Source organism: Hirundo rustica, chromosome 5 (genome assembly GCF_015227805.2).
Source record: "Hirundo rustica isolate bHirRus1 chromosome 5, bHirRus1.pri.v3, whole genome shotgun sequence".
Classification (NCBI taxonomy): domain Eukaryota; kingdom Metazoa; phylum Chordata; class Aves; order Passeriformes; family Hirundinidae; genus Hirundo; species Hirundo rustica.
The window spans coordinates 65220506-65230044 of NC_053454.1; the positions used below are offsets into that span (position 1 = coordinate 65220506).

The following is a 9539-nucleotide window of genomic DNA, read 5'->3' on the forward strand; positions in this document are numbered from 1 at the left end:
CCTTCTGCTGGAGAGAGGCTAATATGTGGAAACTGGTGTTTCCGTGGATCATTTGTGGCTTGTAATTTCAAAGCTTGGTTCTGCATTGACTTCTGCTTCACCACACTTATTTCTCCCCCGCCTCCGGGAATCCCCATCCCTCCCTGTGGCTTCTCTCTCACTGTTTCTAATCCCACTGGTCTGACCCTGCGGTGTCTCCTTAGGCTCGCCTCAGCTTCATGCCCGAGGTCATGAGTCATTCTGGAGATGGCGGTTTGCATGTGAAAGGAGCTGTGTGTAATTTCAGATTTCGTAGAAGAGAGTCATCTCCCTTTTACCTCCTCACCAATTTCCTGCACTGTGCCTCTGGGTGCAGCCCTCAGAGCTTTCCTTTCGCCATCCCGTGCTGGAGTCACACAGGTAGGAGTGTCATCCCCTGCAGGTGGATCAGTCACGGTCTGACCGCTCCTCTCCTCCGCACCCCTCACTCCTCCTGTTCCTAGTTTGTGGAAAAGGGGGACATTCCTTCTCTTCTCACTACTTCAGGGGAGAGGAGTGAAACTGAGAGGGAAACCCTGAACAAGTTTCTGTCAGGCTTGTTAACCACTGCTTCACTGTAGGCAAAGACATCCACCCTAGCAGGTGGCTTATGATTTTCTGTTTGCAATACCACAGAAGTGTGGGTTTGAATCATCTTCATTTTTCTTCTCCTCTCTTCCCATTCATCTAAAAGCCTTCCTGACACTTCCACAGGTCTTTGTGTCCCACACCTCTGCTCATTCCCAGTAAAATCAGAACTTCCAAATGCATCAAAAATGACAGTGTTTTGGGGGTTGCACAGTTTCAAGGACAAGTTGCACAGTTGCACTGTGTTATCCAAAAGGCACATCTGGCTACAGGGTTTGACACTTAGGATAATAATCAGTGGGTTTAGCTGACCTTTTAAAGCACTATAAAATGTACCTTCTCAGCCACTCATCCTCACACCAGAAAGTAGCTCTATCAGGGAAAAAAATGTGTAGCAAGTTCATTGCATCATCTCAGAAATCCTAAAGTTTCATGCACAGTCAAGTCCCACAGAGAACATCCCCCAAGAACGTTCTTTCCTGGCAGAAAAACATTGCAAAAGCACACTGCGATTACCTTAAGGGAACATGAAGTTCTCTGAGGGTTCAGCCTCTCTTGGGCAAGAGGCCTGGGGTCCTCACACGACTCAAAAGTGTTGCTCTTCCCTATCAGGTTCCTTATTTCAACATCCAGCTCTTTACTTTCACACCTGCTTAGGAAGAAAAAGCAGTGTTAAACTTTGCATCAGAACTTGAGGCTTTCTTCTGACTGTGAGAAGGCAGAGCTGGTCCTGCACCAGGCTCCTGCTCCCTTCCTTCCTGGTAACACAAGCAGAGAGCACCAGGGCAGTGACAAACAATCTTTAAGTGCTTTGTGGCAGAAATTTGTTTAAAATACTTACACAAGAAGCCTTTACGAATTGTACCGCTTTTCACCCACAAAATCCAAATCCACCCTTTTGGGGATTATATGATGGCAGCCACGTGCCCTCAATCTCACCCACTTAGTTTCAAGAGTTTTAAATTCAACTTCAGCAAAAATGCAATCAGAATAGTAGAATAGGTTCAGAACTGCAAAACAGGGTGCTCAGTTCACAAAGTCTTTTGATGGCACATTTTGTTTACTCTAACATTTTGTAGCAGACACCTGACATGCATTTTCAATTTTTTTTCCCTTAAAGGTTCCTCTTAAAAACACTTGTATGTTGTAAAAAAATTTGTCTGTTGAGAAAATTTAAATTTATCTATTTTTTAATGGGAAAATCCTTTTCTTTCAATCTCTCTGCTAAGGACATACAGGGCTTAGGTGCACATAAGGGCTTGTTCCAAATTCACAGAACAAACTTGCAACTAGGGCTGATTCACTTGGTACACTGTAATGGTGGAACGTGACTTCCAGATAATTAACTGAGAAAAAATTAACACAAGCACCTAAATCTCCTAGATCCACCCAAGTGATCGAGAAAGATTCATCTCTTTTTGCAAGCTTAGACTTCAATTGTTGAATCAACCCAAACCAATTCTAAATATAAGTAATGCGTGAAATGCAGAAAACAAACTGCAAGGCTCAAAAATATCACCAACCTGTTGCAGCAAGATTACTTCTTGATTTAGGCAGAAAATACAAAATTCTTTATTTAAACCACTAGAAAAACTGAAAGCTGTAGGAGTTTATCAATTATACTTCCTGAAGTTTAGACAGGCAATCCTCAGGGATTGCACCACAGGTTCTGAGGAAACTCTTGAAGCGAAACTGATAAAATTACCCCATAAACAAATCCATCTATCTTAATCATAAGAGTAAATAAGTGTGGTGAATTTCATGCTGAGAGCATAGAATGATTCCTTTAATGCTCCACATTTAAAACACAGAGACTGTAGCAGAAATAAATTTTCACTAAGCATACATACGAAATCATTTCCAAGAGGAAACAAAATACCAACAGCAGCAAATAAGGGCTAGTAAAATTCTACAGGGTTTTTGGTGTTTTCTTCTTTTTTTGCTTGCTGCTGGTAGTTAGATAAGCTGTACTTTCATGGCCATGAGGATTAAAAGCAAGACCTTCCCAAGCAACGTTTTCATGAACTCCACAGCGGTGCAGGAGGCAGTTCCCAAAGCCTCAGCCGCGCGTAGGCGGCAGGTGAGCCCCAGCAGCAGCACGGTCACCGCGCGGCAGCTCAAGGAGAAAACTGCAGGAGGAGAGCAACGAACCTTGCGAAAGAAATCCAGCCCTTCTCTGTCTGGCTAAATGTTGCAAAATCCTGGATAAGCCAGGGCATGCGGCGCTTTTTCTAAGCAATTCTGGGCTGAGGTTCCGGGACCTCAGGCAGCAGCCAGAGCAAGCACTCCACGCTCTCAAGTGCACTTCCCTGCAAAACAGCACCTTCAGCCCATTTGGAGTCCAATTCCTGATGCCATCTGAGATGGCTTTGTGCGTGTGAGGTGCACATACCCTGTGCAGAGCCCTCGCTGCTTCCGAGGCTGCTCAGAAGAACTGCAAAGCCGCAGCACGGAAGCGGCCGCTCGCTGCTGCAGTTCACCACTCCCAGCTGCCAGCACAACCTACTCCCCCAGCTCGGGCAAAGGAGCCAGTGCTTCTCAAACGCTTTTAAGCCAAATAAAGCAGCTCAGCCTAAGGGGGAAAAAAAAATACTCAGAATAAAAGAGCAATGCCCAGGTGCAGCCCCGGGGGCAGCAAAAGATGAGTAGCAATCTGGCAGGAGTGCAGCAGCAAATGCTTAGGCAGGCTGCACTCAGCTTTGCTGCTGGTTCAGCCACAGCAAGTGGAGATGTGTGACCACAACCTCCTGAGGTCAGAGCATGAACCAAGATGAGAAATACCCCATAAACATGGGGGTTGGCTTTTAGTATCTTTTTTCAGCCAGGAAGCATTTGTTCCTCTGCTCTGCTCCCCACATTTTGATGTTGTAGCTGTAAATGATATTCACCTCTGGCTGCTCCTACGTTCTTCTACAATGTAGAGATTGCCTCTCTCTACATTCTTCTTTCTGGACTTAGCTGGGCAAGAGCAGGACCCAGCTGTGCCCGGGTAAAAGAAAGAACTACAAAAGGCTCAGATCTCTACAAGCCAATTTCTGCTCTGTGATATCCATGTGTTTGACGATTATCATGAAAGTCAAAAAGTTACTTCATTTTCAGACTGAGAAAATATTACTGCATTTATCTGCATTTTATTATCAGTCACTCTGAGAATCAGAGGGATACATTTATGAACATTAGAGCTAGAACACTATTTATATCTGCTGTGTAGATCTGATTTAAAATCGGGACTTTCAGAGCACACAGATGCTATGAGTTCTTGAATATATCAAGGGACTCGTGATTAGGAGCTACCCAGACGAAGACAAGCTGACTACCAGAGCTCCCCCCAGAGAGCTCTAGAGGGCACACAGCATCAAGATTCTGCACAGAACAGTTTTCAAAACTGCTTTTGGTTTCCTGGGGTTCACAGGTACACCTCTGCACCATTAAAATTTTTCAGAAAATATTAAAAGCAATTTTCTGTGGTCGTATAAGACAAAGTATATCCCGTCTATGTGCTGAAGCTTTCCAAAGTATACAAAGATTTAAAAATTATACATAGCAAGCTGTGATGACTGCAGGAGACAATAAAAGATTAGAATGTTAACTCTTCTTTGTAAACTTTGAGATGATTGCAAAATTCCCTTCTTGTTTCGAAAAGGTATTTTACATGGAAGCAGAAGGTGCAGATGTAATGAAAGAAGCTGGCCTCCCAGCACAAGTTTTAGCAGCTTGCAGGGAAAGAAGACAGCCCAACTTTTTTTTTGGTGAGCTTCCTCACAATTTCCATGTCATATCCAAAAACCCATGTCCTCCAAGAATAAAAAATTAGGCGTGTTCCCTTTGGTTTTCAAGTCATCATATCCATGCAGAACTTCACTGTGCACTCCATTGAAGGTGTTTTCATTTCTCCCACATGTTCAACTTGCTGCCTTTAAAATGGTTTTCATTTCTTGCCCTGTGGCACTTCTTTACACCACTTCAGTTTCTAAGCTCCACTGGCCTACTTATAATTATTGATATTATTTATAACAGTATAATACTCTAATTTTTTATAAATGGTTGCATCCATTTTACAGCAATTCCATTTTTTAAGCCCATGCTATGGGCATGAGCAGCATAGATCGAAGGCTGAAAACCAGAAGTTTCTCAAATAAGAAGGCAGAAGCTCCCTAAGAGTCCAAGTTTTGCATCTCTTGGCTTTCCCTGTTTTTCACTGGAAACTGGCATTATTCCTTACTCATAGCAGTGACATGGCAACAGTGGACATACCTACAAGATGTCCTAAAGCATTTATCGCACAATATTAATACCCAAGCCATATAATTCTATTTGAAATAATAATTTCAAGGCTGGTGTGCCAGGGTCATTCTCTTGTGGTGGTGAAAGCACAAATACACACCATAAACAATTGTGAAAAAAGGCTTTAAGCCAGGATTTACAGACAGACGCCAACACCATGGACTCATATTTTGATGGGAAATGAATTCCAGAGTTTAATGTTAAAACTTGTGCTTCATCCCCTCGGGTGGGCATTTGGGATACAGGATTCTTGCTTGGGTAGGCGTAGGGAGTAAACTCACGGAAAGAAAGAAATTCTGCACTTGAATTATGGAGAATGAACTGGTCAGATAAATTACAAATGTAGCAAATTTCAAGACAAATTGTTTCAGCTAATATTTCCCTTATTTATGATAATAGACTTCATGTCAGAAAAAAGCCTGTAGAATAAGGGGGAGAATCGGATTGAATTACAGAACATTTAATCGAACTTGTACTAGAAATAGACTTAAAATAGGAATAAAATTAGGGATATAATTCTTAAAAATGACAGTTTATCTATAGAACAAGCCTATTCTCTTATGTTCCAAGTGATTTTTACAGAATTTTTTGCTCTCTTTTCTTTCAGCTTTGTAGAATTCTTAGATTTTTTTTTTTCATGCAAATACTTTGGGATTTTAATGTTAAAATCTTTTCCAGTTAAGACTAAATAACAACAAAGAATTTCCAGTCCACCAAGCAATAGTAAGAATAAAATTTGTCAAGAAGACAAAAAGACTTTTGTTACAGAAAAAAAAAATTGCAGCCCCGTAAACTCTTAGAAGTTTAGCAGATTCTGAGCTGATAGAAAATAGTTAAAATGTAATGCAACTCCCTAAGGGCCAGAGCTGTTATTCCAGTACTCAACAATCCACTCAAAGTTTAGGCTTGGGAAATTGAGCCAGTACTTTTGAAATTGAGCTCCACTCGTTCCATGTCCCACCTCAGATGTACCACTATAAAAAATAGTTTATTGGGCAAAAAGCATACTGTGCTGAGAAAAACACAAAAAACCCACCTGCCTTTGATGATTATGAGTAGATACTTGAAAAGTGAGGGGGGGGGGGGGGGGATGGGAGGAGAAAGGTGACACATTATTTCAAATTGTTTCTAGCTTAATATTTTAACCTGAGTTTCACCTCAAAAAAATAAACCAGTATTTCAAGAGCATAGCTGGAAAACCAGCCAAGCGTCAGCTGCGATTTACCTGGCAGAACTGCACTGTCTTCAGAATGAGATGTCCCCCAGGTCAGTGTGGGACCAGGAATAAGCTCAGCCCAGTGCCAAGAAGAGAGCTCCAGAAGGTGTAGGATAGGGGTTAAAACATGCACCGTGACCACAGCAGAGAAACGACTTAAAACTTTCCCTCAAATCTGATGTAGCCAAAACATCTGCCTCTCACCCCATAAACATCTCTACACTTCTGTTCCCTTTACGACAAAGGAATGGGCCTTTTAAGGCACATTTAATAGCCAGCAGCTGTTGGGCTGTCAAATGCCACATCTGGAGGAGCCGTGTGCCGTTAATGCGAGCAGAAACAATTATTCCTTAATACTTCTGCCTAATTTTAAGAATTACACAAATGACAACAAAAGGGGGGCATGTTCTTAATGGAAACACATCTGGTTTTCTCTGAAAACAAGAAAAAAAAAAAAAAGTGGGGGGGAGGTGAGGGTGTGCAGTGATTAAGTGAAGCTGCACTTATAATCCATCCCAGCTACTGATATACAGGCACGCAGTGTCTCTTGGTGTTTGATTACTCCCCTCAGGAAATTTGCAACATGCAAGAAGACCATGGCTGTTGGTTTGCATTAAATGACATTACTTATCACACGGTGCTGTTCCCTCTATGCCTGGATATTCCTGTCCCTTGGGAAGTTTCCATGCTGCTGCCTCACTCCTGTACCCTATACAGCTTGTACAGGAGGAAAAGAGCATCATCCCCCTGTCACTTGGATCTTCTACTTCATTATACTACCAAAACATTGACTGTCCTCCTGATGGACAGCAATTGGGCTGCATTCAAACCTCAGGAAAGTCAATTAAATTCTTTCCACCAACATTCTCAGGATTCAAATGAGCCATGAGTGAGTTGCAGACAACTGTCTCCCTGGAGCGGCAGCAAGTGGGGCACTGTCACCCAGATTCAGCCCCAAGGCCTCCCGTAGCTGCGTGTGGATCACCAGTGGAAAGGGAATTGATTTTTGCCATGGAAATCGATCAACTGGAAAGCTAGGCCGAGCAGAGGCACCGAGCAGCACGTGCTGTCTGAGCAGATGAACTCCCCCACTGAAAGGCACACATGCAGAAAGCTGTGGGGAGGTGGCAGGAACGTGTTGAAAGAACTGAAAGCTAAAAGGACACAGAAGGAGGCAAATCTAGATGTTTTCAAGTGCCCACCCTTCTTCTGCAGAGATCGATGCCTAGGGAAGCTTGTGCCCCTTTCAGGGCACTTTCCTGGCCTCGGTACGTGTCTTTTTGGAATGCTGTCCCTCCCACGGTCCCTTCTGGACTGGCTGCTTGCCCTGCAGATTCAGCTGGAGCCCCAGGAGCCTGTTCCATCTCACACGTGCTTGTTCCTCTGAAAAGCTGTGACTCTGATGCAGTGCAATTGCACAGAGCTGACATTTTTAACTGGTACTTGACACCACTACTATCTTTTCAAATCAGGCATCACCACAAGCAGCCCATTCTGCCTCCTGCTTCAGCCTGGGCCAGGATGGGGATGCCTCACCAATGCCTTGCTGAGCTGGGCTGAACCTCTGGAAATTACCAAGCCCATGACTCATTTGAGTCCCTGTCTCCCACACAGAGCTGAGGTCTTTGCAGCGATCTACTGACAGCACGAGCAGGACAGACAGATGAAAACCATTTGGAAATGCAGGCAGGAAATGTAAAATACAGTAGCTGATGGGACAACCAGCTCTTTAAGTCAGGTCAGCTCCTTGCCTGTGGTGGCTGTCAGGCAGCCTCGGCTGAAAGGCAGAGGACATTCACTGCATTATACGTAACGCTCTCGGTATTATCCGTAGAACTAATACTACCTTGTGAAACTGCAGGCACCCAAAAAAATTCTGGCAAAGGTCTTTTTCCATGTAACATTAACACAGTACCTTTCCATCTCAACACACTGATGGGGGCACAGCTCTGTGCAATCCTCTGCATCCTTCTTCATTTTGAGCTCCTCACAGTGAGTCTATTAGGAACAGGGGAAAAAAAAATAGTTTTTAAGGGAAAGTTAAAAAAATCAACAATCTAAGAAGAAAAAGTTAAGTATTCAGTTACAATGAGAACAGATAACAGTGTCCTGTGTTTCTATTTTATTCTTCATAAACTAAAAATGGTTGACAAGCAAGCCAGGAATCTACTTCCTCCTTCCCAGCACTATCCTGTGTGAAGTCCACCACTGTGTCAGGGACAGCTCTGCAAAGGCAGGAGCAACAACAATCTCTGGCTGCGGTGATAAAAATCTACCCAAGGAACAAAGCTGCCAGCAGTCACAGAACATTGGAAGGGTTGCAAAAAGGGCTTTTATTAATCATCCTAAAAGAATCAATTATTTTTTATACTCTAGAATTCAAGCATGTCATCACATTGTCCAAAAAATTCCTATGCTTCATGGAAGTGCCCAGTAAAATTATTGCTCCAAAATTAAGAGAATTTGAGTAATGACTCTGGTCTAAATTGCTTGGAGAGAAAAGGAGCCACATGTAAGTTGTTGAGCACGAGTGTGCTGTTCAAGCACGCTACAAGCTCCTTTCTGGTCAGGCAAGTTACTCTCCAGCGCTGCATTTCCAAAGAGAAGGGAGACAAATAAAAAAAATCCCAAACCAGGCTCCCAGAGAAAAGGGCTACAGGGTAACAGTAGGCAGTCCACATTAAGATGATCCCTTGAAACTGGTGCTTTTGAATTAAAATCCCAAACATGAAAAAAGCAAGCACTTCATCTCAAGTGGGAGAAGAGATTGTACGAAGAGTCAACCAACATTTCCTCATCCAGAGGAATCATTCTGCTCCTGTGCTGCAGGCTGGTGACAGTATGACAGTATGTTTCCTCAGACATCCCTAGTTCATCTGAGAAGGAGCCCAGAAGCCTTATTCTTCTCTTTAGATCAAACAATATCATTATGGTAGTTGTTAGAACTGAAAATCGACAGGTTTCGTAAGACCTATCTTAAGGACAGCAAGGTGATCACTGAAATGAAGTGGGGAGCCATCCAGAGCTAAACCTGCTGTTTATAAGCAAATAAGTTTTCAATTATAAGTCACGCTCTTTATTGGTAACATCAACTTCATGTGAAACCCCAGCTGAATATTTTATAGAAACCATGCTGCTTCATCTATGTGCAGGGCAGAAATTTAAAATGAAAGGTTGCCAGCAGAAGATCTGAGCTGTTTGGCATCCCTCCCCCTTCTTAACTCCAATTCCTGCAGGCATTTCACACGTTCTAAATGCATCTGGTAATCACTAATTACAAGGATTCTATTAAGAAAAAAATATGTCAATTCAGTTTCATGTGAAACTTGATTCCAGCTTGTCTGAGTTTTATGAGTGTCTGTTTAATCATAATATAATCACACTGAAGTATGGAAAGCTGCATATGATTGATTTCAATGGGAGCAGCAGACAC

General features: G+C 42.9%; 1 protein-coding gene across 3 annotated transcripts in view; it reads right to left on the minus strand.

Moving 5' to 3' along the window:
* TNIP3 (TNFAIP3 interacting protein 3) overlaps positions 1–3087 on the minus strand; it is a 28676-nt gene extending 25589 nt beyond the window's left edge. For 2 of the 3 annotated variants that reach the window (XM_058420691.1, XM_040064901.2), the window contains exons 1-2: positions 2758–2996; positions 1123–1255 (exon numbers count right to left, since the gene is read on the minus strand). In XM_058420691.1, the coding sequence (XP_058276674.1) occupies positions 1123–1255; positions 2758–2825 (201 nt within the window). In that variant the 5' untranslated portion in view covers positions 2826–2996. The other variant, XM_040064900.1, reaches the window with a different exon arrangement.
* Positions 3088–9539: the final 6452 nt, after the last annotated feature.